Source organism: Chrysemys picta, chromosome 2 (assembly GCF_011386835.1).
Source record: "Chrysemys picta bellii isolate R12L10 chromosome 2, ASM1138683v2, whole genome shotgun sequence".
NCBI lineage: Eukaryota > Metazoa > Chordata > Testudines > Emydidae > Chrysemys > Chrysemys picta.
The window spans coordinates 164,340,638-164,368,283 of NC_088792.1; the positions used below are offsets into that span (position 1 = coordinate 164,340,638).

At 45.0% G+C, this 27,646-nt stretch overlaps 2 protein-coding genes and 1 long non-coding RNA gene across 6 annotated transcripts; 2 read left to right on the top strand and 1 right to left on the bottom strand.

The window, feature by feature from the left end:
* The first annotated feature begins 512 nt into the window (after nucleotides 1-512).
* GOLGA7 (golgin A7) lies at nucleotides 513-17,774 on the top strand. Of its 3 annotated transcripts, none has more exons than XM_005286460.5 (6): nucleotides 513-657; nucleotides 1,188-1,320; nucleotides 5,250-5,402; nucleotides 10,685-10,786; nucleotides 12,040-12,103; nucleotides 16,416-17,774. In XM_005286460.5, the coding sequence occupies exons 1-5, from the start codon at nucleotides 551-553 to the stop codon at nucleotides 12,085-12,087; spliced, it is 543 nt and encodes a 180-aa protein (XP_005286517.3). In that variant the 5' UTR covers nucleotides 513-550; the 3' UTR covers nucleotides 12,088-12,103; nucleotides 16,416-17,774. The 3 variants fall into 3 exon arrangements, with proteins under 3 accessions (XP_005286517.3, XP_005286516.1, XP_065440816.1); XM_005286459.5 differs by having other exon boundaries at nucleotides 580-718; XM_065584744.1 differs by having other exon boundaries at nucleotides 586-653.
* Nucleotides 17,775-18,514: 740 nt separating this feature from the next.
* On the bottom strand, nucleotides 18,515-21,032 carry LOC101943162 (uncharacterized). The gene is made up of 3 exons (XR_255179.5): nucleotides 20,814-21,032; nucleotides 19,829-20,075; nucleotides 18,515-18,653 (listed from the first exon to the last, which is right to left on the bottom strand). It is a non-coding gene; the product is annotated as an uncharacterized LOC101943162 (long non-coding RNA).
* GINS4 (GINS complex subunit 4) lies at nucleotides 20,989-25,770 on the top strand. 2 transcript variants are annotated; one of them, XM_005286461.4, is made up of 7 exons: nucleotides 20,993-21,154; nucleotides 21,439-21,525; nucleotides 22,301-22,414; nucleotides 22,940-23,037; nucleotides 23,804-23,892; nucleotides 24,422-24,512; nucleotides 24,811-25,770. In XM_005286461.4, exons 1-7 carry the CDS (start codon nucleotides 21,059-21,061, stop codon nucleotides 24,905-24,907), a joined length of 672 nt encoding a protein of 223 aa, XP_005286518.2. In that variant the 5' UTR covers nucleotides 20,993-21,058; the 3' UTR covers nucleotides 24,908-25,770. The 2 variants fall into 2 exon arrangements, with proteins under 2 accessions (XP_008170032.2, XP_005286518.2); XM_008171810.4 differs by lacking the exon at nucleotides 21,439-21,525 and having other exon boundaries at nucleotides 20,989-21,154.
* Nucleotides 25,771-27,646: the final 1,876 nt, after the last annotated feature.

The following is a 27,646-nucleotide window of genomic DNA, read 5'->3' on the forward strand; positions in this document are numbered from 1 at the left end:
AAACTTGGAAACTGATCAAAATCAGAGGGAGGGAGGGAGGGAGTGGAGTAACCCAGCAAAACAATCATATTATCAGCCTGCATTGATCTGTCAAACGTCTCTCTCAGGTAAGGGGCCACACCAAGAGGTTATGAGGCTTTGCCACAGACACCGTGCCAGTGCCACGGGGAGAAAGGGCTGGGCCACAGGGGACTGCCATTGAGATGGGCCACAGGTGGGAGGGACCATGCCACAGCCTATGCCATAGGGAAGGGGGACCAGGCATGTGGACTGTGCCATGGGGAGGGAAGACCGTGCATGTGGACTGTACCATAGACCGTGCCATGGGGAGGGGGAGGGGGAGGGACCGTGCATGTGGACTGTGCCATGGGGAGGGGAGACAGTACCTTAGACGCCGTGTACGTGGTCTGTGCCACGGCGAGGTGGAGCTGTGCCGCCAGGCGGGACCTGAGGCGCCACAGGGAGCCTACGGGCCCATGATAGGCTACAAGCCCCTGAACAGAAGAGTGACGCATGCGCAGAATCTCATTCCCGGCGCAGAAGCTGGCACATGCGTACAACAGCCCAACTGTACACCCAGTGGGAGTGGCGCATGCGCAGGGCTCCTGACGTACGACTCTCAGCGAAGCTGGGGTGGTGCTTTTACGGCAGTCGTAAGTGAGTGCTCGCGACAGCCGCTGGAGTTGGACTGGAGAGAGTAGGGGGCTTGGCTTTGTCTGTAAGGATGGGGGCCCCTTGGGCCGGAGTTCGGGGGGGAGTGTCCTTGGTGGGGCTGCGATTGGGGCGTCAGGAAGGGGGTTGGAGTTTGGGACGGGGGAGGGGCTGAGGGACGGGGGTGGGGGGTTGGGGGGGAGTGTGAGTGGGCAGGGGACCTGCAGAGGAAATGGGTTCCCGGGGGTTCTTGTTCCAGAGTGAAAGGGAGGTGGGTCTCGGGTGGGCTGCGGGGATGGGATAACCAGGCAGGGCAGGGGGTGAGTTTCCGGTCAGTTTCAAGCTGACAGTTGGAATGAGGGAGATTGAAACTGACAATAAAACAGCTGCTCTGCTGAGGGATAGGACAAACTGCCTGGAAACTCATCCCTGTGGCTGGGCTGTAGGTCCGGGGGGCAGTTTGGTGTACTGCTGAATTTTAGGGTGATTCTGGTGGTGATCATGTAATGTGTTGGACCCTTTGTTTCTTCTCACAGAACAGCCAGTTCCAACTGTGCCATGCGGCCGCAGCAGGCACCTGTTTCTGGTAAAGTCTTTGTCCAGCGAGACTACAGTAGTGGCACCAGGTGCCAGTTCCAGACCAAGTTCCCCCTGGAGCTGGAAAACAGGGTAAAAGTTTTGTTTTAACTTATCAGGGATTGTGTTAAGGACAGGATCAAGAAAGGCCTGAGCTAGCTGCACTTGGGTGACCAGAGAGCCTATGTGCTATACATTCCTCCTTGCTTCCTGTGCCCGAAGAAGGGGATGTGATAGGATGTGTACAGAATGAGTCCTTTATCATTTACAGCCAACCCAAGTGCTTTCCCAATGTATGTAGTGTTTTCCCAATAACTAAGGTGACAGCTTCCTACGTGCTTATACAAACTATCCTGTGCACAATTTTTTTATCAGTTTGAGTTGTTAGTTGTGGAATGGTAGTTAGAGTAGATGATAGGGAGTCAAGACTGATTATTTTTTATTATTATTATTTTTCCTACTTCAGTGACTGGTTTACTGTGTAATCTTTGACAAGTCACTTTACTCTCTGTGCCTCAGTTCCTAAATTTGTAAAAGCTGTACCTACCTAACTCGGAGGGGTTGAGTCTTAAAGGGACACTACCAGCTTGAAATCTAACCAATTTTATAAGAGTTAAAAGTAGTCTCTAGTACAGGGGTCAGCAACCTTTCTGAAGTGGTGTGCCGAGTCTTCATTTATTCACTCTGGTTTAAGGTTTCGTGTGCCAGTAATACATTTTAACGTTTTTAAAAGGTCTCTTTCTATAAGTCTATAATATATAACTAAGCTATTGTTGTATGTAAAGTAAATAAGGTTTTTAAAATGTTTAAGAAACTTCATTTAAAATTAAATTAAAATGCAGAGCCCCCGGGACCGGTGGCCAGGACCCGGGCAATGTGAGTGCCACTGAAAATCAGCTCACGTGCCGCAGGTTGCCTACCCCTGCTCAAGTATAACACCATACCTGAGATCTACTGCCAATTTTTGTGGTTTTACAACATTTTCTAAAGTGAACTAACTGGTAAAATAGAAGGAAATATCTTTTGCTCTGCTCTCTTTCAGTGACCTTGCTTGATTCAAGTAATCAGAATAGATTTTTTTTTTTTTTTTTTTAAATCCAGGCAAAATGGATTCTCCCTTTAATTGTTTTGCTAAAGATTTTAGGATCCTTGAATGAGGCACTCTAGAAGAGTAATGGAGTATTAAATTGGAAACCATATATTAAAAATGAATTTTAATAGTTAATCTTAAACTGCCTTTGTTCAGTGGATGGCGCTGCTTTGTCTCTGTCTCGGAGATGAAACTTTGCCAATACTTCCTCAACCAAGGCCTCTGCTTAGAAGAAACTTGACACCATGGGAAATGAGATTATCAAAGTGGTTGTAAGATGCATTCTGTCTTTTATTTTCAGTTAATAGGACTATGGTTTAAATAGTACCAAACTAACCACAGATAAAAATGGAGCCTGTCTTCCATCCCACATTAATAATCTGACTTCTTAAATTTACTGTTAGGGAGCTGCATTTGCTGTGGCCTAACCTATGTAGTCTGGCTGTCACAGCGGAGGTTTTCTGATTAGTATTTTTTTAATATGTTTGAACAAAAATATTGATTGGTTCCTCTTTCACGTCCCTGTATGCAAAATGGGGCTAATGATACTTACCACCTCAGTGAGGTGCTTTGAGATCTATGAAGGCAAAGTTCTAGGTAAGAGCCATTTATTTATTGATTGATTGATTGATTGTGATTTGACTTTTATATTACATGGTACAGGTATCTCTGCTTTAATGCACAGCCCAGTTATTCTTGCTCTTAGTATAAACTGAAATGGATCATTCATTGTTTTTCTATTGGATACCATTGCTTTATAGCAGTTACTTTCTATAATTTCTATCTTTGATTTTAGGGGAGAGGTTTTGCTCAGATACAAACAAATTCGTAGCGGGAATGCTTAGATAGTCTGCACTGTACAACAGTGTGTTTCTCATGCACAAAAGTATGGGAATGCACAATGTCATCTTGGGTGCATTCAGTGTTAATTATTAGAAAATTGTTAGAAAGATGTAGACGTAGTAACGAATGTTTTCCTGCCAATCTAGTGGCTTGTGCTAGTGAGGTAATTGCAGCAGTGAAGTGATACTTTGTCACTGAGTAAAAGGGTGTGGACAGGGCAATAAGGGAGCAATCCGTAGCAGTGCCTTTCAGGAAGGCCTTCCGGTGTCATGATTTGTGTTGGGAATGTAGCTGGTCACTAACAGAAGAAACTGAATAGTAGCAAGGGTGAGAATTGCACCTCAAAGCTGGATAAAATAGCTGAAAACTCTACAGTCCTGTCCAGACTAGCAGCCTTTAGGAGGTAAATCAATACAGTTCTTAAAGAGCGGTTGTGAGTGTGGGAGCTCTGACTATGGGGAAGATATTTATACATGAAGTTCTAGTATAAAATCTAATGTGTTTTAAATATTAGTAAACTGATCCCTCCAGCTTTCGTAACTTGCTTTATATAGAAGTGGTTTGTGTCTGCATTTGTCTGCTTTCAACTCTGAATATCATACTATGAAAGGGATGGAGACTTTATCTGGCTATCACTCTGCCACCTTTCATTTGCTGTTCAGTCTTTAAAATACAGAATGTTCAATAAACCTATAGTTCATACCAAAAAGTCTGAAACATGCATAATTAGAATCAGAGGTGAGTGTTCTTGGCGTCATCTCAGTGTGGGAGGAGTCCTTTCATTATAAAGTCTGATTAAAGCAACTAAACCTACCTAACTCTCAATCTCTTACTCTAGACACTGTAAAGTCTTTATTATAAATACTTACTTTGCGCATATCGGGAATGGTTGAAACACCGAATAAGAAGCAGTGTATTAAAGCTCATGCATTTATCTTAATGCAAGCTAAGGGCTAGATCCCGCATCCCTTGTGCACCCAACTCTCCTGTGGACTATAATCTTTATTTTTGATAAAGAAGTAGAAATTCTGTTCATTAGTATAAATTCTTATTTCTTGTCAGCTGCTCTTTTTTGTTGTTGTTCATTGATCATTATTAGAAGACATTTGATTTTGATGTGAAAATCTAGACATAACAATATGCTTAAAATGCTCATTCACATAATTTATGAAACATTGATATTTATGCTTTCTGTAATCCTGAGGAAAGGTGTCCCTTGTAACAATAACACAAACTACATCTGTTATGCCAGTGAAAAAGAAAGCATGCAGTTATGTCTATCACAGAGCTCTCTCATGGTGAGGCTATTCTGCTGAGCCTGCACTTCAGTGGCCTCACAAGTACCCTCTCAAGTACTTTCTTTCATTTTGTTATTATCAATTGTAATGTTTTATTAAGCTACAAAATAACCCCTCCTTGCCAATTGCTCTTGTCTTCTATAGCTGGTAAATGTCACTTTGGGTGTTGTTTCCTTCTCTCCTGCCCCGTAGGGAACACTAATCACCTTGTTTTTTCCTTGTTAATTTTATTAATAACTTGGTTGATCAACTTTACCATAGTAATGCGAAATAGTCAAGGTCTTCAGTGAAGAATTTATTTTTGAAATCTAGAGGACCTTTCCCTCCAGATCAGCAGTTTTCAACTAGGTTGTAGTTTGAACCTAACAACTTACACATAATGAAGTATAAACAAGGGCTGTAAATGAGACACGGACAATGAAGCACATTGTCAAAGAATGCCTGCTGACTAGGTTCAACGGTGGCCTAGAAGACCTGCATCACGCCACTGAAGATGCCATCGCTTGGCTAGATGACTATGCACACGCTAAATAAATAATGTGGGAATACACATTTGATCTAATAACTTTAGATCACTTAGCTGCTATTTAACCAAATGCTACAATTTATGGAAGTCATTCAGTACCTAAACAAAACCTTTGCTCTCCATGTTGTGTTTGAAACTGTCTGGAGGTGACATTGCTGGTTAATGGACTGTTCTAGCACAGAAGCTAGATCTCTGTATTGGGGATCAGTGAGTTCTGAATGAGAAATTTGCTGGTCAGTCTTGTTAAATTCAGTCTCTTTTTCAGATTGATAGGCAGCAGTTTGAAGAGACGGTTCAAACTCTAAATAACCTTTATGCAGAAGCTGAGAAGCTTGGGGGCCAATCTTATCTTGAAGGATGTCTGGCCTGTCTGACTGCCTATACTGTCTTTTTGTGTATGGAGACACATTATGAAAAGGTGAGCCTGTTACATTTCATGCAATAAACTTAAAGCAAATGAAACTCACAATGTTGTATGTGAAAGTTATGATCTGTCAACAGGAGAAGTGTTTTGCTTTTTAACTTTGATTATAAGGTTTTCTCTTATAACAGTACAGTTCATCAGTGTAGTGCAAATACAGAATAAGCTTTCACCTGCTAGCCTAGCTTCCTGAAAAATCCTGGTCTGTTCTCCTCTCACTTGTATCGGAGAGTTGCAAGTATATACGCAGGGAATAAATGCCAACTTGAGTCACTGGTTGGAGAGTAGCAAAGAAATAAAGTGTCATGTTCCAGATGTGTGAAGAGATCATCCTACTGCTTGGATAAACTATAACCATACAAAGATAATGTGCAGTTTTAGGAGAAAAGACAGAGATACATTTTCAACCTATCTGTCACCCAGTGTGCCCAGTTGGTTGAACCATTCCTAACCCAATCATGTTTAACTTTAAAATCCATTAGACAAACACTAAACTAGAGAGTTTTACACTGAATGTTTGTTAATTTCGTACGGGATTAAATTACTGATGAGGAGAGAGTTGCTCCACAGCTCTGTAGCCCAAGGAAGGCTCCTCATTCCCCCTAAACACTAGTCACTGGCTTTTGTCCGCCACCACAAATCCTCTGGCGTTTATGCTGCTGTTAGCTTATTTTTCAGCATCTTCCTCTATTTGTCTTCCACTACTTGTTTTACTACTTGTCTTCCTGTGAGTTTGGATTTAAGTGAGATGTTAAGGTAGATGATGGTGGGGGTATAACTACTCCAAATCTACCTCTCTCATACACTTATACAACACCCTCTATTTGAGATTCTCCAAGTTCCAGATAAACATTCATTAAGGGCCCAATACAACACCCATTACAATATTTCCAAATAAAATCCAGTTTTTCATTGAGCATTGGATTAGTCCATATGCCCCTCTTGTGAAATCAATATTATGCCCATTATACAGGTCAAACCAAGGGTAGAGATTTTAAGTGATCTGCTTTGTGCTGTGCAGAACTGCTGACTTCCAGTCCTTTGGTGAACGACTAGATCATTCTAAATTATAGAAATGTTGTGCTCTGATAACTTCTCTTTAAAAATGAAGATTTTCATTCTTGTTTAAACATCCTGACACACTGGCTTGAAGAACTAGAGGAACATTCATACTTTCACACCCACATGCATCCATGCTTACATATGTGGTCTGAATCTGGTATTGGCAGTTCCTCTCTATTTTATTTTTATGCAGTCTGAGTTCACAAAGCCAGTTAGTAGATGGTCAAGTCAGTATCTGAATACATTCAGTATCCCTTCTTTAAATGAAAGGAGAGTTTAAAGGAGCCTGATAATTTAATATTGCTGACTGGAAATAAAAACATGTTCCAAATCATATATAATATGCAGCAGTAATCTTGAATAGAATGAACAGAAACCTTTTGTCATCCCTTCTGACCTGGGTGATAAATCGTGCTTGTTTGCGATATTTTATTTATCTAGATATCTTTGCCCTATCTGATGTAAGAAGAGTGACTTTTTAAACCTGAGGCTGCACCAGCTGAAATGTCTTTTTACAACTGAAAACTAGATTGGGACAGGGATGGCAAGGCAGATCATTTGTCTTTTCAAATCTCATTGGAGAACACAGCATTCCTGGTCATGCTAATGAGAACAGAGCAAAGAGATGGTTAATTCTTGTGACTAACTCTCTCTAACTTTGCGTCTGTTGCTCTTACTACTATACTATGTAATTTGTTTGACTATCTAGTTGGTTTTACAAATAACTTTTTTGACCCTCTCAAAATAAAAGATTGATTTCCATAATGTGATCATCTTGCCATTTTCTTTAATCGGTATAGCTTTCTAAATATGCAATATTGCGGAAAGCTCACCAGAAAGTTCATCCATCAAAACTTACATTTGATTAAACCGAGCTAGAGTGTGTCCCTAAGTAGTAACCCTTAGCAGAGTATGGATGGATGCATTTCAGGAATTCTTTATTTGAAATCAGTCATGCAGTCATTTTGTAAGAGACTTAAATAGTAATGGATTGTGAGATGGATATGACATCTCTAGTTTCCACTTCTTGCGGCTTGACTGAGCAGGAAATGGGAGAGTTGGAGAGATCTGAGCTGGGTATCTTTATGGCTTGCTTGCTTCCATTATGTGTCTGAAGAAAGCTGACACATACCCATTGAGAGATAAGAAACAAAACTCTGCCCAGTAAAAGCTTCCTGAACTGAAACTTGGGAGGTTTCTATAAATCTGAAGGAGCAGTGTGTGTGAGAGACCAAAGTGAAACTTCACACTGCTAATAAAATACAAGTCACTCAGCTAAGACTGTTTCAGAGATTGTATTGGTTTTGTGCTGTTACTGTGTGTAGTCTGTTCTCTTAAAACAAGATACTCTTTGCTTTATACATACATATAATCTGAATTTCCAGAAGTTAGTTGCATTATGCAAAGCTTTATATTAAAGTGTCCTTGGTGAAATTACTTCCTTGGTTTGGTCCTAATCTGGATGCCTTTCTGGAAGATATGTTTTAGTCAAACACAAGTTATTGGGCTCCGTTCAAGGGTAACTAGGTGAAATTCTACGGCCTGTGTTAGACAGGAAGTCAGACTAGATTATCTAATGGTCCCTGCTGGTGACTATTAGATCTAATATCTCTGAAAGTAATTTAATTTTTCTTGGCCCAGTATATATGCAGACTGTGTGTTCCTACTCTGGTATTTTTATCTTCTAGAACCCTTTTCAGTTTATTTTCCCACCTTTCTTTCTAATGTCTCTTAAATATTTAAATAGATGCATGACTCAGCGGTTGTGGAAATACCATAAAACTGGTAGAACAAGTAATGTTGGAGCTTAGCCAACTGCAAAAGCTGCGTTTGATCTTGTTTTAGGGTTCTGTTAGTTTTTTTATCAAATAACTTCAAGTACATAATTCACTGAAAGCTATCCGTTTCCCAAACGTTTCTGTAGTGAAGTGACAAAAGCAACACCATCTGTCTAAAAGCCTGTCCTGTGTTTGCGTTAAGTCTACTAATCAGGGTCCTATCTGGGGCAAAGTAGACTGAACCTGTATGAAGCAAGAAGTGTATGGATGGCTCTTCTGTTTTGACTTTAACAATCAGTGTGTGAACTATTTGGATCAAAGCGTTTGGAAATTATACTATATAAAACTAGTGCAGTCTGTTTGCCTTGGCTTACGCACAGGCCAGAAATGCAAGTTAGCACTTGCCCCAGGCACTATTTCGATAAGGGCAGTGCTCTGTGCTAACATGCAAAAGGATTCATTTAAAGAGAATGCTGGCCTGGGACTCCTGCTGCTCAGACAGATGACAACTGGTACATCACAAAGGTGACCTGCATGCAGGGAAAAGCAGTAGCTACATTGTTCATGAGCAGACACGGTTGTTTTATGTGGACTTATACACAAATAAGCAGCTACCCAAGACACTGGGTACTCCTGCCATAAGTTATTAGAACAAAATATAAAATAGTAGTTTTACACCCCACCCAACAACCAGCAGAATTCAACCCCTTCAAAACTGCCTTCCCTCATCCAAGTGTCACCCCCCCATTTAATGTAGCAGGACTTGTTGGATTAGGAGACTGCAACAGCATCTCTGAGTTTTTGAAGGGTGGGGGAGAAGAGTGCTATCCGGTAAAGAGACGGTTGTTGGACTAGAGGAGTCGAAGCAATAGAACAGATGGCGCAAAGAAGGCCTGATGCTTTTCTATATTTTCATCAGTGATCTAGAAGTAAATGCAAAAACACTACTTATAAAATTTGTGGATGACACACATATTGGTGGAGTAGTAAATAATGAGTAAAGGGCAGTCTCACAGAATGATCTGAATCGCTTAGTAACCTTGGCCCATTCAAACAAAATGTATAATTTTGCATTTAAACTGTAGTAAAAATGCATCTAGGAATAAGGAATGCAGGCCATACCTACACACAGTGGGGACTGTATTCTGGAAAGAAGTGACTCGAAAAAAATATTTAGGGATCATAACGGACAGGCAACCAAACATGAGCTCCCAGCGCAGTGCTCTGACAAAAAGGGCTAATGTGATCCTTGGCTGTATGAAGAGGGGTGTAGTGAATAGGAGCACAGAGGTTATTTCATTTTACCTTTGTATGTGGCGCTGGTGAGACTGAAACTAGAATGCCACATACCGGTCTAGTGTCAGCATTTTAAAAGTGATGTTGAAAAATCGGAGCAGATACAGAGAAGAGCCGCAAAAATGATTTGGGGGTTGGAGAAAACTCCTTATGGTAAGAAACTTGAAGAGCTTAATCTATTGATCTTGTCAAAAAGAAGATGGAGAAGGGGACTTGATTAGTGTATTAAGTATCTTCCTGGGGAGAAAATACTAGGTACTAAAGGGTTCTTTAATCTAGTGAAGAAAGACATAAGAACCACTGGCTGGAAGCTGAAGCCAGACAAATTCAATTTAGAAATAAGGCTTAGCAGTGAGGATGATTAACCACTGGAACAAACTACCATGGGAAGTGGTGGAGTCTCCATCTCTTGAAGTCTTCAAATCGAGATGCCTTTCAGGAAGTTATACTTTAGCCAGACACAAGTTGTTGGCTTAATAGAAGGGTAACTGGGTGAAATTTAATGACCTGTGATACACAGAAGGTCTGCCTAGATGATTTAATTGCTCCTTCTGGCCTTGAACTCTGAATCTGTGGAAGAAGCATGTAGGGGGGAAACAGTTATTTTTGGAGTAGCTAAGATCAGCACTTGGTATTTGGCATTCTATTATTAATGGGAAATTGACATGGAAGGAAAGGGGCCTCCTCTCTCTTTTAGAGCCACACCATGACATATAGTAAGCAAATTGCTTGTGAGTAATTTAAACTGCATATTTTCATAGCACTATACAGGTCTCTTTTCCAGGCTATAGCCTATATTAACCTCCTGTAGCACAGACACACTATTATACAAATGTACCCCTGCCAGAGAATCTTGTTACGATACAGCTGTCTCCTGACCTCCTTGCCTCCTTGCAATATAGTTTCAGCGCTGGTATAGACAAGACACTACCCATGTATCCTTCCCACCCGCTTCCTGCCAGAAAAGAAAAAAATAATAGCCTAGCTATGCAAAAGGACTACAGTCCCAGCTGTGTTAGTGGAGCTGGGTCGCTAGGTCTTCCCTGACCTGGTTGTATTTGTAGTGTAGATGGGGCTTTTAAAGGAAGGCTGATGTGAAAACTCAAACGGAAAAACTGTAAAGTCTGTGTGTTCTGTCACCAGGTTCTTAAGAAAATTGCCAAATTCATTCAGGAACAGAATGAGAAGATCTACGCACCCCAGGGCCTCCTCCTGACGGATCCCATCGAGAGAGGACTAAGAGTTGTATCTTTTTATGGCTTCTTAATCCTCTTCTGAATTCTGTCCTCAGAGCGGTAATAGTGCATCTTACCTCACAGAGGCTGCATTGCATGCTGCAGGCACCCATGATTCTGTGATGTTATAAACACCAAGTATGTGTTTTATAAGGTCTCATGTGTAACATACTCAGCTGTTCCTCTCAAACTTTATTAGGATAAAATTACTATCCATTTAGAAAGTCTCTTTAATAAAATATGAATTGGATAAATCTGTTCCTTGGAGCTTTCTTAGGTGCTATTCAGAAGCAGAGTATCTTCCTTCAACCTCAGCTACCTCTGGAAGATGCAACTTAGCCATTTAGAAAGGCTAGCTGACTTCCTAATAGAAATAAAACATGGAATGTAAATGCTCTGTAGAACTATTTTAAATGTTGGTCTTGGCTTAGAAACAATGCATTGTTGCTCCCACTGGTGCCTATGGTAAAATCTCCTCCACAATCTGCCTGAGTGGTGAGGTCTGTCCCCCTGGATTTTGCTCTTGGCTACAGCTGTTCTCCCTACAACTTTTCTTCTAGGCTTTGGACCTCACTGCAAATGGCTTAGCATTCTAGTTACCATTTTTCTTGGTGGTTGTGGGGGCATCTTGTAGCAATAAAAGAGGAAGTATGAGTAATACATTTCATCTGTCAAGAATTCTGAACTCAAAGCCCCTTTGAAATGCATAGGCTCATAGTGTGTGGTGAGTTGTCATCCTAATTAATTGCAGTTCCTTGAGTTTATCTGAGTAGTGGCCCAAATAGCTTACAGCTGTCAGTTGTGTAATTTCATTACCCTTGATGTGCTGTGCATTTTTTGGGGAACTGTAAGTACAGAAAAGTCACTTGCATTTGGTAAACAGACTTGTAAATAGTGATTTAATTTGGTAATTTGATTAATAATTGAACAGCGGAAGCGTGCAAAGCAAAAACTTGCCTAATGACCAAGCTTTTTGTTCATAAAAATGTTAACAGCTTTACTGCAATATTACAAAATCTTTATGCCTCCAAACAGACGTTTTTGTCTAAAGGCAGGTTGTAGCACCGGCCAGAATGCAAAGCCAAAAGCCACGAAGAATGTTTTGCTTACTATAGTTCAGAAATTTAGCAAAATTCCCTCTCTGTAATGGCAGATGTGAGGCTGAAAGATCAAGTGCTTCACTGCCTTGCTTTGTTTCACTTGCCTGTTTTATCTCCATGATTTTTCTATATAGCATGTTTTCTTAACAGCCATGCTGTGCAGATTGAAATTACCATTTACGAAGACAGAGGACTGAGCAGTGGAAGATAAAACTAAGGAGTCTAAGGTAAATATTAACTTTGCATTAGATGTCAAGTCAATAACCTGCTTCTGTAAATTCAGAAGATGCAGGTCTTCTCCCCTGCTGAGACTGAATGTTTACCCAACCACTGCATGTAATCATAAGGCTTTTTAAATAAATCTTATGTGTGGATTAGATTTTTAAATCCCAGCGGAAGTTGTAAAAACACCAATACTTGGCAGTATGCCGCTGAATGATGATGTACTTCAGATGACACCAAATTTAACCTTGATGAAAACCAGATTTTAATTAAACATGTATAAACTTAAATCTAATTTATGCCGTACTGCATCAAAAATCATTATCTCCTAGGTTTAGTAGATCCTGATTCTGCTGAACAGTGTAGAACTTTAAAAATCATGTTTAAAATGTAATGATTAGCCATTTAAACAGTGATTAAATTCATTCTGGATTTCAGAGTGACTCCTACTTATGGCATAAGGTGATATGGGACTCCCATTCAGTCTAACATGCTAACACTGCAGTCACACTAGTGTGTGAATGCTATCGGCTCTTTCAAGCTAAGTAGTAGGGTCAACCCAGGTCAGTACTTAGAGACATCTAACAAAAATCCAGGAGCTGCAAGATGTAGTGTTGACAATTTAGTAGGTGCTGTGGTGCCGCTTGCTCCCTATAGTCAGTACTGAATCAGTGCCACTGTACACAGTGCCTGAGGTTAGGGACTCTTGCTGGAGCTGCCATCTTCTGCTTAAAGCTTTCTCTTGCACTTTTCATAGGAGTCAAGATATTAACCCCAGTATCCTGACTCCAATTCCCTTTTTGGTTCAACTAGATAAAGGGTAGGTCTATACTTACCTCCGGGTCCGGCGGTAAGCAATCGATCTTCTGGGATCGATTTATCATGTCTTGTCTAGACGCGAAAAATTGATCCCAGAAGTGCTCGCCGTCGACGCCAGTACTCCTGCTTGGCGAGAGGAGTACGCGGCATCAACGGGGGAGCCTGCCTGCCGCGTCTGGACCCGCAGTAAGTTCGACCTAAGGTACTTCGACTTCAGCTATGTTATTCACGTAGCTGAAGTGCGTATCTTAGTTCGAAGTGGGGGGGTTAGTGTGGACCAGGCCAAAGTATTCACTTCCTGTGCACTGCTAACGTCGCTGCATTTCAATGCTGGTTGAAGTGATCCCCCATTTATCTCTTAATTACAACCAAGGTTGTGACTCTTCATGTTCGTAAAGCACTTAGTGCCTCCCACCCAAGAATCTCTGTCTCAGTACAAAGTATTTTATCTGCTGGCCTGAGTAGGAATATCACACATCAGAAGCCAAATTCTACCTAACATGTACAGTTGAATTCCACCCAACACTCTTTCCTCCTTTGCTTTGCTAGGTGCCTCTTGATTAACCTGTGCCTACAATTCTTCTAAATGGGATTTTTTTTCACAGGCTTGTCTACACTGTGCATAAAGCATATTAGAGAGTTTTACAAATCACATGCGAGTAACCTGCTGTGCTCTAATCGCCTCATGGAGACCCTGCTGGTGTGAACTAAAAGATACCTAGTCTGCATTAACATTGTCTGGGTATTTTTTAGTTCTTCCCCCCTTTACCTCCCCCCCCATCAGGGTCTACATGGGGCAATTAGAGCACAGCATGTTAGAGCACTCTACAAATCACACCCCTCTAATGTGCTTTGCCAGCACCACGGAGACAAGCCCCAGGCTTGGTCTATGCTACAGACATACGTCGGTATAACTATGTCAGGGTATAGAAAATCTGCACCCCTGAGTGATGCAGTTATATGGCCCAAACTCTTGGTGTAGACAGCGCTATGTTGCCAGAGGGCTTCTCCCATCGACATAGCTCCTGCCTTTCAGGGAGGTGGGATATCTACACTGACAGGAGAAGCTCTCCCATCAGCTTAGGTAGTGTCTTTACTAAGCGCTACAGCAGCACAACTGCATCAGTGCAGTGTGCTGCTGCAGTGCTGTACGTATAGACAAGCCCTGAGAGGCTCACCAAGCCATGACAGGAAACTTTCCTAGAGTAGATGGCTGAATATTCTTTTAACTGCACAATAAACTGTGGGATATCGGATAAGTTTGTAACATTGTGTTACTTAGAGATGACTCTTCTTATTTAGAATGTCCAAACTGATTGCTCTAGTTATTAACACTCTGGAGCCTGATATTCTGTGTGGTTTTTGTTTTCTGTCATTGGGAACAAGTTTGTTTTATCAGTTGCAGCTGCATCTACTTGGCACAATCCATTTGTCATGACTCATTTCACAGCTATTATTGCTAAACAATGTTTTTCCTAGGTGGTGTAGGTTTTGAGCAATTACACACAAGAGCCTACTCTATCAAAGTTCAAACAACTGTGAAATTTCTAAGATGGGGAAAGATTTACATTAGGAACTTCTGGATAGTTTCATGAATTGCAAATATTTTTGTTCAGCACAACTTTGTTTTTGAAACTGCATATGTATCAGGAGCATGCCCAATATGGAACCAAGGGTCTTATTAGGTATCTATCTTCCCAAACTTAAATCACCAGCACCCCCAACCTGCAGCCTGCAAAGTGTCCTAGACAATCTGTTTGACTGCTGAATAGTGCATGTGGGTTACATATACAGTTTAGTGAGAGAATCTAGAACAGCAGGGAATATGCCTACAGCTGAAAATAGGATGCACTTTCTAAGTCAGATTCTGATTTCAGCAACGTCAGTGTAAATTCAGAGTAACTCTCACCAGTATTGCTAATATCAGAATCTGGCCTGCTGATTCAGTGATCCATTGAAGATTCGTTTGGTGGGGAGTCACGCTCTGAGCTTACTCAACAATGTCGAGAAATTGCATTAGTGCAGTCCCTCCAGCCTGTCACTGCCACCAACTTGCATCTTACATGCCCATGCTAGGGGCAGAGATGCAAATTGCCAGTAGCTCTTACCAGTACACACTAAATAGTCCAACTCTCTGGATACTTTAGCTGTAAGTAAACTCTAACTTTGATTACTTTGTTTGGAAAGACCATGATCTGAGAGACTTCTGACTGGTTTGTCTGAATCTTCTTGCAGGTCCCTCGGGGGGATTTTCAGAGGTACAAAGGGAAAGTGGAGTTGAGTGCTTACCTGCTCTTTGTGCCTCAGTAATCTTCCCTAGCAGAGTGTGGTCATCCCACTCTGCAGAACCAAAATATCTGGGAGTCCCTCACCAAGTCTGCTAAAAATATTCAGTGTTCACTTATGAAAAGTGGATTAATTTGCATTAATTTTAGAATTACATAATTAGTATCCTTATTGGCTTTCAAAGTACTTTACATCCACTCCTTACACCTGGACACACAGGCGTTTGTATTGCAGTGGCAGCCAAAGGCTCCCGATGAAATTGAACCCTTTGGGCTAGGTGCCATACAAACGCAGCCAGACATAGTCCTCTGCTCCAAAGGGGGGTTACAGTGAAATTGGGAGGTGTACTAGTGGCCTGCCTCTTTAAGGGCCAGAGGCTTGGGGCCAGCCAGCCCTGGTCAATTGTCAGAGTCACCTGGGAAGGGAGTAGGTAACTGTAAAAACCGGCAAGTGTCTCTGTTGAATGTGGATGGCTGGGGAAGCTTCAGGGAGGGATGGTGGCCTGCAGTAGTCCCTGAAGAAGGAAGACTCCTGGTGGTAAACTTGGCAGGATAGGAAGCCCTACTTAGAAGCTTTATCATTTGTGGTCATTTGGACAATAAACAGAGCCCAGAACCAAGGAGTAAAGCCTCACTTGGTGTGGCTGATAATTCACAAGGCTCCTGAGGAAGCCAGCTGCTTATAGGAGGAATGACATGGTAATGGTAGTGGTCTTGTGGCCACAGAGGTAGCTGTTTCACTATGTGATGGTTCCAAATCATTTTAATCTTGTTCCTTAAACAAAATAAACTCTCCTGGCTGCCCAGTCATCATTAGGTAGCTGACTGTAGATGCCACAGCAGAAGTGGGTCCTGAGAGGCTAATGGCTTTATGGATTAAGATGAGGAGGATGTTCCATGCCTAAGGCTTACGGTAGAAGCAGCAATGAAGTGGGCATGCTGGCCTCATTGGCAGAGGATGCAGGGGAGACACGGAGAAATATTATGCCATGTCTTGCAGAAGGGGACCTACAGGTGAAGCCACTTGCCAAGTTAGTGGCACAGCTGGGAATATAACTAAGTGCTGGCTCCCAGGCCCTTATTGTGAACCATTACACATGCTATCTCCTTTCTGCTGCAGTACTTCTGGGAGAACAGACACCGTTATGTAAAGGTCCCATGCATGGTTCATGCAGTGTCCCTAATGTTAAACTTGTTCTGTCTTGCTTTCTAGCACCCAGCTAGGTGGTGGACTTGCTGTACCAAAAGGTTCACCTACCTCCTGTCTAGAGCATCATTCCTCTCCGTTGCCAGATCCATGGTGCAATCCACTAAAGGACTAACTTCCTAGACTTCTGCTCCACATGGGGTGAACCTCTGGCTGGTCAGCATCCATTTTGTGTCCTTATGACAAGCTTTAAGTGATGGGATCATCTTAATTTCCAAGGAAAAGGCAGTTGAGCTGTTTGCACTTGAAATTAACTGGCAGATCAGCCACCTGAGAGCAGTACTGTTCCTCCACAGCCACTCAGGCTTTCCTATACATCAAACAGACTTCAGAAAGCAACAAGTCTGACTTTGGGAGCATGTGTGTGTTTCAAAAACAAAATCTTCACTCCAGAATAAGTCCTTGGGGGGGAGTGGAGTGGGAAGCAGGTAGATATGTCCGTTGCACAGAGTGCCTCTGCCTGGCAGCAAGTGACTCAAGGCATAGAGCATTTTAAGTTTCCAGAGCTGATGCTCTCTGGGAATTATAATGTAAATGCTTTTTGTTTTCATGTTCTAGTTATTCCTAAGAACCATTAGCTAACATTATTGCTGGGTGTTTTGCTACTGTTTGAGAATCTACTGTTACTGCATTGTCCTAAATTTATAGGAGGAGATAGTGTATTGCTTGTTTCATTAAGCTATGTAAGCACAATAAAATGAATGCTGAACCAATTAATGTAACCATCCCTACTCTATCCCTTAATGTTTAATATGTGAAGTGTAATAAACTTTATGGTTTTATTATAAATATAATTTATAGGAAAATTTGATTTGACAACGTATTAGATAGGGTGTAAGATAGTTTCTTAACTCTAGTCACTGGCAAACTGCTGAAGAGTAGAGCTGTGCAGTATGTCGTATTTCCCATGCATAAACATTCCTCAGCAACGTCTGTTAAAATACCTTGGGCATCTTCTGAGTAAAACTTCCTACAAATCAAGTTGGTGTCATATTTTCTGTTGTCTCCTTCTCCCTTATTAAAGTGAACTCTCTAGCTAGCCTTGGCTTAAGTTAGCAGAGTCCCTCTGTTTTGAGAGCTATCATCCTTTCCCGTGGAAGGAATTAAGGGATTTACAAAAGAAGACAACTGTCCAGATCAGAGAGAGCATTCTGCTTTGTGATACTGTAGGTGCTAATACTGGATCTAAGCTTCCAGATGTAATTTCTCATACACTGATTTTTTTTTTTTCCTGGAGGCTTGTGTAATATTTTAACTGTACAAAATACTTGTTTTTCTAAGCTGTAACAGTGTGTTTGCCTTTTCAGACCTGTTGCAATAATTTTGAAGAAATATTAATGGATTAATAAATTTTTCTTAAATAAACTGTGTCATACTTTATGGTACTGACATGAATCAAATAACTCCCTAAGTAAAACTGATGGTTGCTCACCAAGATTCTAAAATATGTATACACTTACACAGCTATTCTACTAATCTAATGAATGTTACACATTGAGGGTGGGCTTTCTACCAGGGCTTTGGAGCTGTGCTCCGGCTCCGGCTCCGGCTCCGTTTCAGCTCCAAGCAAAAACCTGCAGTTCCGCTGTTCCGCGCTCCAGCTCTGGGCTCCGCTCCAAAGCCCTGCTTTCTCTTTTCTGTTAAAGCATCAGATTTTTGCTTGTGTAGAAACAAAATGTTAGCAGCAACACTAGTGATCACATCTAATGTTGAGCCCATGTAGGTTTCAGTCTAGAGGTTTCTATGTCTGAGCACACTGTAGTTCAGGCTTCACATATCTATATGTTATAGACTGTGTTTACAATTGGATGGTATTTACAAATGTGGGATACAACTCCATACTTTTAGATAAGCAGACAAAAGTTTGTGAAGTTTGTTCCCCAAAAGTGGGAACAGCAAGGGAGCTCAGTAAATGGAAAAATGGATCTCTATTATAAAATTGTCTAAATTAATGATAAATTGGATTTTTAACAGTCAGGAGGACACGAATAGGTTTCTCTCTGAATAATTTATAGTTTTTGGTTTGGTTAAGTAAAGGTTAAGGTTTACAGAAGATAGCTGAGCACCTCCCTGTAAGGAATACAGTAATGATCAAGAAGTAGGATGTGACCTCCTGCCCATGACCAACCTGGAGATACTTGATCCTGGATGCAGCATTTCCTAGGGCGCTCAACTTGTGTATCCACTGACTGGTTCTGGAGTGTCCTGGCTCCCCTTCAGAGAATCATGAGTTTGTAGGTCAGGCTGTAAATAAATTAATAGATTGCAAGACCAAAGTGGACCCTTGTGGTCATCTAGTCTGACCTCCTGTATAACACAGGTCAGAAAACTTCCCCATCATAATTCCTAGAGAAGATCTATGGATATTATTCTCAATTATGATTTAAAAATTGTCAGTGATGGAGAAGCCCTTGGTCAATTGTTCCAAGGGTTATTTACTCTCTCTTGAAATTTTACATCTTATTTCCAGTTTGAATTTGTCTTCAACTTCCAGTCACTGGATGGTGTTAACCTTACCCTGACAGATTGAAAAGCCCATTATTAAATAATTGTTCTCCATGTACATACTTAAAGTGTAATCTAGTCACTCCCTAACCTTTCTTTGTAAAGCTCAATAGACTCAAAGAGCTCAATCTATCACTACAAGGCATGTTTTCTAATCTTTAATCAGTCTTGTGGTTCTTCTCTGAACCATCTCGTTTATCAACACCCTTCTTGAATTGTGGACTCTAGAACTGGACACAGTATTCCAGCAGTGGTTGCACCAGTGTCAAATAGAGAGAAAAATAACCTCTCTATTCTTTCTTGAGATTCCCCTCTTTATACATCCCAGGATAGCATTAGCTCTTTTGCTCACAGCGTCACGCTGGCAGCTCATATTCAGCTGATTATCCACCATGACTCCCAAATCTTTTTCAGAGTCCCAGCTTCCCTCGATATAGTGGGCCATCCTGTAAGTACGGTCTACATTCTTTGTGCCTAGATGGATACATTTAGCCATATTAAAATGTATATTTTCCCCAACCAATCAAACTTGCTCTGAATCAGTGACCTGTCCTCTTTATTATTTACCACTCCCTCAATTTGTGTCATCTGCAGATTTTATCAGTGATGATTTTATGTTTTCTTCCAGGCCATTCATAAAAATGTTAGATAGTGTAGGCCCAAAAACTGCAGGACTGTACTGGAAACATACCCCCTCAATGATATTCCCCATTTACAATAACATTTTGAGACCTATTAGTTAGCCATCTTTAAATCCATTTAATGTGTGCAATGTTAATTTGATACCATTCTAGTTTAATCACAATGTCATGTGGTACCAAACCACCCCAATTCAGTATCTTTTTCCCCTCTATCTTTCTCTTCCTGATTTACAAGATGCTTCTCCATGCTAGTCAATGTGAAGGAAAACATACCCAAAGTCTTGATGGTCTGTGAGGCCCTCCTTATTGGCTGATGATCCCAGGGGACTGACTGGATGCTGTATCCCAGCCAGAGGAGTCTTGGCCTCTGTACTGACTGTCCAGCTGCATTTGGAATGATCTATGAGTGGATTCATCGGTGTTGAGTTCTGCAGTCTATGCCTGGCACCCCTGGAGCTGGGACTTCTGCAGGCAGAGTGGTGGTCCAGCGAGGCTAGCCCTTTCAGCGTGTCTGCTAAGGCTGTAATTTAAAGTAATGAACAACGCTCTGCACATTTATTGCACCATGTAGCTACCCCTATTTCTCATTGATTGCATCAATAAATCCTCCCCCTTTCATCACAAATTAAAATATTTTTCAATAAATTCTTAGATCTCCTTTCACTCTTAAATTACCTTGTTGTGTTTAACCGTTTCATAGAACCTTGCTTTAAAAAAAAATTCTCCTTCTTACAGTTCTCTGGGGCGTAATAAAACTGGGACTGATGCTTTGTGTTGAGTTGAGGCTTACACTAGTTGGTCACATTACTCTACAGAGCTGTGTGTAACTGAAGGAAAATTGTGGAAGTTAATCTCAACTGAGGCCTGTACTAGCCCCCTAGAGTGTGTGTGTCAGTCACTCACCACAAAGGGGCTGGGCCCACACCCTCTCACAATACTCGTGACCCTGTGTGTGGGTGCAGTGCCTAGCATGATGGGATCCAGTTTCCCCACTGAGGCCCCGGACTGCTAAGGGGTCGCCAGGACACAGCGCCATTATGTTCACACTGGGGGGAGGAGGCGGCTAGTGCTGGCCTAGGCTGCACCCCAGGAGGGGGCGCGGATGCTCCTGGGGTTGTGGTGGGGAAAATGGGGGGTGCCTCTGGCAGGGGCCTGCACAACCCAATCAGGACCAAGGTCCGTCCGTCCATCCAGGAATTGCTCCATCCTTCTCTCTATCCCTCAGGGAGCCACCCATCCCAGTGTCTGAGGCACTGACCATCCCTGCCTGGGCCGGCCCCTGGATCCGTCTGTCCGCCCGTCCGAAGGGAAGGGCTGCCCCGCGCTGCGCTGCGCGTGGATCGGGGGGGAGGGGGGACGCGAGGCTCGGGGCCCCTTGGGCTCTGGCCGGGCGTCGCGGCCCCTTTAAGCAGCCGCGGGGGAGAGGGAGGGGAAGCGCCGGCAGCTGGGAAGAGCGCGCTGACGTCACCGCGCGCCCGCGGTTGGCGGGAGATCCGGGCCGGGATGGCGGAGGGGCCGGAGCTGCGCGAGCTGGACTCGGACGGGAGCAGCGAGGAGCTGGTGCTGACCCCCGCCCAGCTTATCCGCAGCCTGGAGCAGGTGGGCGGGGCCGGACGCCTGGGTCCCCGGGTAGCCCGGACTCCTGGGTTCTCTCCCCGGCTCTGGGAGGGGCTGGTGGTTACAGCACGGGGGGCTGGGAGTCAGGACTCCTGGGTTCTCTCCCCAGCTCTGGGCAGGGAGTGGGGGCTGGTGGGTCAGAGCAGCGGGGGATGGGAGCCAGGACTCCTGGGTTTCATTCTAGGAGGGGAGCGGCCCCTGGCGGGTCAGATCGGGGGGCTCGGTGTTAGGCCGGTTTATGGCTCATTGTCCTACTATGCTGTCAGGCCTGGCTGAATGAGAAGTTTGCCCCAGAGCTGCTGGAGAGCAAGTCTGAAATCGTGGAATGTGTCATGGAGCAGTTGGACCACATGGTGCGTGTTTGGGGACATTGGTGGGGTCAGGGTTTGGGAATGGCTGGGCAGGTTCATACTGTCATTGCTAAACTTCATGCCCTGGGGTCCCGTGCCTAAGCTCCAGCCAGTGCTCCTATCCATCCTCCTCTCCAGTGTCCCCCATAGGGGGTGGATGTAGTTCTGAGCATCTTTGTGATTAACTTGCATGCTCTGCCCAAGCAGTGATGGTTTATGCTTATGTGCTGAGAGCAGCAAGAGCCCCCATGCTCCTGGCATGTTGCTGGTAGTCACAGAGTTTAACATTGGCAAAAGCTGTTGTTGTTGCCCATCTGCTATTCCATAGGGCCTTCAGCATGATTGCTGTTCATCCTGGCCTGCAGCTGGTTCGCCAGTGTGGGCTGGTGATGGGGACAGTGCTGCTAGCCAGTTCCTGGTTCTTTATGCAGTGGTTTGCTACAGAGGTGGTGTAAATCTCCTGCGCCAGACAGCCTCGCAGTTGCCTGGATGACAGAATCAACCATCTGCAGTCTTGACCATTACCTGCCCAAATCATATATGCTGCAAAATCTGGCACCTGATTCTTGGATTCCCTTCTCCAAGGAGCTGTCCCACATGTTGGTTCCCGTTGCAGGGAGGAGTGGTAACCTGCATTCCTGGTACAGTTGCTCTGTCTGCAAGAGGCAGCTGTAATCTGCCTCTTTCCTGGGGCTCTGTCTGTGGTCATTGGCCTCTGTGTCTTTAGCTGTTGAGTGTTTGAACAGTCTGATATTCCCCCTATGTGCCCTTTCTGCAGGAGTCAAATCTGAAACGAGCCAAGCACGGAGACCTGAAGGTCAGCATCCACCGCATGGAGATTGAGAGGATCCGCTATGTCCTCAGCAGCTACTTGCGCTGCAGGCTTGTGAAGGTAACACTCTGCTGTGCTGTGCCGTGGGAACGTGACTCTCAGGAGAGTGGCTGGAGGCACAGCGTTCTGGCCACACCAAAAGCATATTGCTTTGGCCCAGGGCTCTGAGTTACGGTCCCTTGACATGTTTGGTTAGAGTAACCAAGGTTCACCTGGGGAATCCAGTCCTCATTGGTGTCAAGCGCAGCATCTTGTTCTGGGTATCGCAGTGACTTGGGGGCGGGGGAGGGGTATCAGTGCTGCGGTGAGCATGTTTATTACCCTATGGAGGGTCAGCAAAGTGCAATCTTCCTCCCGGAAACTCCATTGCCATCCCGCCTCTCAGGTGCAGACAGCCCTGCGCAGGTCAGGAACTAATCCCAGAGCAGATGCGCCACCTCTGCACCTCACCAATCTGCAGTGACAGATTCCCTCCGGCTATAGAAGTCTGAATTCGGAGAGGGACAATGCTGGGAGCTGCCTATGACAGAGCTCTCTGTTTCAATCCCCGCTGACACTTCTTTGGGGTTTTTCTTCCCCTGGCAGATCGAGAAGTTTTTCCCCCATATCCTGGAGAAGGAGAAGTCCCGAGCGGAAGGAGAGTCTTCCATCCTCTCTCCAGAGGAGTTTGCCTTTGCTAAAGAGTGAGTAGGTGTGGAAGCAGGCTGGGCAGCGGGGTGAACCAGGTCTACTCTGCAGGCTAGATCCAGGCCTGGAGAACTGGGGTTGTATGCACTCCGGCTCTCCCTTTGAGCCTATGCTTCACATGTGTAGATCCTCCCTTGGCAAACTTGGCCGTGGCAGCTTGGTTGGAAAACCTTGTCCCCTAGTGACCAGCTAACAAGTCCCTCACTCTCTGTTGGGCCTGCAGTGAAGCTAGAGGCTTGGCCCTGAGTGTTCCTGACAGTCTGGGAAGGGGTTGAAAAAAGATCCCTGCTCAGCCTCCATCAGTCTTGGTGTCTGGCCGCTTGCCTCCTTCCATGTGCATTTCAGATTCATGACAGGAGCCTCTTCCTGCTGCACAGCTTCCTCACCCGTCTCCATGCGGCTCTCTGCTGGCAGTTTGTGGTAGGCCATTGGCCCAGGAGGTCTCACTTCAGCCACCCACTAAACTATGCCAGAAAAGTTCCCTCTGCTGCCCAAGTCCTGCCTGTGGGAAGAGCCCTCACTGCCTTTTGTGTCACCTTCCCATGGAGATAGGCTGTGCCCTTGGGCACTGAAGGATTTGCGTGCGCTGTTCTGCTGGAGCAGAGAAGCCTTAATTTCAGCTTCTGCTCCTCCAGACCAAGCCGCTGCTGCTGTGTTCCCGTCGTGCTCGTGGGTTCAACATGTCTTGCTGGCACCTAGAGTCAGTTCTGGCCCAGCAGCTTTTGCCGTGATCTGACTGACAATAAGGGCTGTTTGTTTCAGGTACATGGCGAACACAGAAACCTACTTGAAAAATGTGGCCCTGAAACACATGCCTCCCAATCTGCAGAAAGTGGATCTCCTGAGACTGGGTAAGGGAAGCCCGGCTGCAGCACAGGCAATAGAATTCTAGCAGAGTCTCCTGGGGACACATCCTGGATGAGCCCTGGAGTCACCTGAAGTCCTAGAGAGCAAGCAGTGTAAGCGCTAGAGCTCCGGCGAGTGCTTGGAAGAAGCAGGTGTCCGAGCACGGCCCTCTCCACGCTGCTGGCCCTTTAGGTGGTCTGGATATGTTCACACGGCCCTCTCCTAGAATCGCTCTCTGGGGAGAGACAAGGGAGTCACCAGGCTATTCACACTGGTCTCTGTGTTCTGACTTTGCTGCAGTCTCAAGTATGTGTTGGCTGGTGCATTCGGGGTTGGCCAGTTGCCTGCGATGCCCCCATTGCTGGTGCTATTGACCAGCATTGCACTGTGTCCTCATGAGCATCCCAGCTCCTTGTGAAAGTCCTGGAGAGGAGCAGGGACTGTTCACGGGAGTGGCTTGTGCAGCACAAAGTGCCCTGTGCTCAATCACTTGAGCCAGAGGTCAGGGCTCTGAGTGTGTCACTTTCCTTGCAGTTCCCAAACCCAACCTGGACTCCTTTGTATTCCTGAGGGTGCAGGAGAGGCAGGAAAACATATTGGTGGAGCCAGAGACCGATGAGCAGAGGTAAGTGGCCTATTGCTTTTCTGTGCACTGATACGTGCATGCCTTAGAAATGCCATCCTGACTGTACTCTGCTCAGCTTCCCGCCTCGGAGAGTGCAGGGGGTGTTTCTGTGAGTTGCCTGTCCAGCGGTGGGTGGGTGGGCTGGATGGAGCAGCACTCCTCCTTGCCTAATCTGGTCACGTTGCCACTGCAACTCTGAAAAGCAAGCAGGAGCCCCAGGAGAATGCAGCACCTCTCTCCTCTCGGCCTAAGCTTGCTACTGCCCTTCCATCTGAACCTGTCTCTCTTTCTCCTTCAGTGAATATGTGATTGACCTGGAGGAGGGCTCACAGCATCTGATCAGATACAAAACCATTGCCCCCCTGGTGGCCTCGGGAGCAGTTCAGCTAATTTAAGACACCACAAGACTTAAAGGGGCCAGGCAGGAGGCCCTGCAGTCTGGGGGGGGCGAGTGCTGTGCACAGGGCCACCTGAGAGCATCGCTGTGCCAGTCAGCGCATGGACGCACAACAGTTGTGGACAGTTGTAAATACCTATCCTGCCCCCAGCTCAGCCCGGGGACCCAGCAGCTCAGTTTTTCTGTAGCCTGAGGACAGGAAGACAAACAGCTGGAGAAAGGTGCCATCAGCAAGTGCCCCAGTCTGGGGAATGGGGACACTACCGCCGAAAGAAAGCTGAGCCAGATCTTCCACCCAGCTGCAGCCTCTACAAAGCTGCTGCTCTGTTGTGGAGACAGCAGGTGGCACCATTGCCATGCTTATGCTCTGGGTATTGCAGCCAGCTAGCAAGTAGCCCCTGGAATGAGTTAGTGACTGTTGGAGGAGGATGTGCCAGTGTGAGCGAGGTATGTTATAAAGACAACTGCAAAATCTCCATGTGTGCCTAAAAGGGCACCGCCACCCACTGTCCAAGCCTCCTGTGCAGCTAAGTTAGGAGAGATGCTTAAATGTTGTGTGGGGAGGGGATTAGACAATGGATGAGTGCTTGTGTGGGTTTGCAGCAGGTACTAGCCCGGAATGGCCTGGGGTGGGGCTGGTCATGTTTGGAACCTGCAGGAGCTGTGGAGCTCTTACAGGCCAGGGATGGCAAGTAGAATGATTGGCCTGAGAGAGCACAAATAAACCTGCGGCGTATCTCTGGCTCTAGCTCTCAATGAGGAGGAGGTGGCTTCTGCATCCCGGACAGCAATTTTGATTCACTTTGATGTATTCGTGGCACCCATTAAACAATCGGTGGCTCTTCCTGAGAGCCGGCAGCCTGTGTTCCAGACTGCGTCCAGCATGGCCTGGGCATGGGTCGCTCAGCCTTTCCCCGATGAGCATTCCAGACACCAGGTCTATACAAGTACCTCCTCTTGGGTGTAAAGCACAAGGGCACCAGTGCTTACCATGGTCTGACAAAAGCGGGTGGTCTGTGTCAAACTCTGGGAGCGGCACCTTAGTAAGACTGACATCCTGGCTTGATGGAAAGTTGGTTGCCAGGCCTGTGACCCCTTGTGACCTGCCCATCTCCACTTTAGCATTGCCCTTTGCCAGGTGTAGAGAGGTGGTGGAATCTCCTTCCTTAGAGGTTTTTATGGCTTGACAAAGCCCTGGCTGGGATGATTTAGTTGGGGATCGCTCCTGCTTTGAGCAGGGGGTTGGACTAGATGACCTCCTGAGGTGCCTTCCAACCCTGATATTCTGAGTCTATGAGGTGATCCATTCAGCCAAAAAGCACAGTACGTAGATTCTCCATTGCAAATAGTAGAGGTGGGGGTGACCGGAAGCTAGGAGTGGAGAGAGTGCTGGGCAGACCCTTCTGTGTGGGGGCTGAAAGGGGAGGAACAATAGCTTAATGTTCAGAATGTGCTAAATACCAGGTTACCTCAGCACAGTGTGAAAGGGCTGCTGCTTGTTTCCTTGATTGCCAGCTTGATGGTATTAATGGGGAAAGGAAGCTTTGACATTAGTACCTCATTAGGTGAATGGGGTGCTGAATGGCCTGAGTGTGGGACTGGAGATTGCTCCCTGCAGAGCAGACAGCACCCTGGGAAGGCGGCTCCTGTGGGGACAGGCAGGGTATCTGCTAAAGCAGCATACACAGCTCACTGAGGCCTTGGCTACACTCGGGACTTGCTAAGGCAGCGCTGTGAAGCGTGAGTGTAGTCGCGCCGCCAGCGCTGCGAGAGAGCTCTCTCAGCGCTGTATGTACTCCACCTCTCCGAGGGGAATTGCGTGCAGCGCTGCACGCTCTGATTACACTGGCGCTGTACTCGCTGTGCTCAGGGGTGTGTTTTTTCACACCCCTGAGCACAGCAAGTTGCAGCGCTGTACATCGCTAGTGTAGCCAAGGCCAGTGTGGAGTGGCCACAATTACTCCAACGTGAAGCTGCAGAACTGGAATTCATTTGCAAACTAGATACCATCAGATTAGGCCTGAAAAAGGCTGGGAGTGGTTGGGTCATTACAAAACCTAAATTTATTTCCACAATACTAATTTCTCCCTACTGTTACTCACACCTTCTTGTCAACTGTCTGTAATGGGCCACTCTCGGGCCACTTCAAAAGTTATTTCTCCTCCCTTGGTATCCTGCTGTTAATTGATTTATCTCGTTAGACTGACTTAACACTTGGTAAAGCAACCCACATCCTTTCACGTATTTATATCTGCTCCTGTATCTTTTACTTCATACATCTGATGAAGTGGGTTCTAGCCCACAAAAGCTTCTGCCCAAATAAATTTGTTAATCTGTAAGGTGCCACAAGGACTCCTCGGTTTTTTAATTACAGTGTAGTGATTCCTGTGGCTACAGGCTTCTCTATAGGTCAGACGCTGCAGCGAAGACGCTAGCTATGCAGACAGGAGGTGTGGTCCCAATGGCATTGGTGTGCAGTGAGTGTTTGTGCCAGAACCTCAGTGACGTCTGCAGGTTTCAGTTTTGTCTGAGAGCCTGGCCCAGGTGGTGATTATGGAATAGCTGTCCCAGGCTTTGTCTCCCTGTGCTGTTGCACTGCCAGAGCAAATACAGTTGTGCAGAGGATTTGGTGGCTGGCATTTTACCTCCTGAAGTATGACTTTGCTTTGGAGCCATTGCTTCTGGTAGTGCCCAGTGTGGGGGTCAGGGACCTTCTCTTAGCTTCTGTCTGTACTGA

Coding starts and splice junctions, on each gene's coding strand:
- GOLGA7 (XM_005286460.5), top strand. CDS start 551: ATGCGTACAACAGCCCAACTGTACACCCAGTGGGAGTGGCGCATGCGC. Junction 658..1,187: donor TGCTTTTACGGCAGTCGTAA/GTGAGTGCTCGC, acceptor TTCTTCTCACAG/AACAGCCAGTTCCAACTGTG. Junction 10,787..12,039: donor TCGAGAGAGGACTAAGAGTT/GTATCTTTTTAT, acceptor CATGCTGTGCAG/ATTGAAATTACCATTTACGA.
- GINS4 (XM_005286461.4), top strand. CDS start 21,059: ATGGCGGAGGGGCCGGAGCTGCGCGAGCTGGACTCGGACGGGAGCAGC. Junction 21,155..21,438: donor TTATCCGCAGCCTGGAGCAG/GTGGGCGGGGCC, acceptor CTATGCTGTCAG/GCCTGGCTGAATGAGAAGTT. Junction 23,038..23,803: donor GAGTTTGCCTTTGCTAAAGA/GTGAGTAGGTGT, acceptor TGTTTGTTTCAG/GTACATGGCGAACACAGAAA.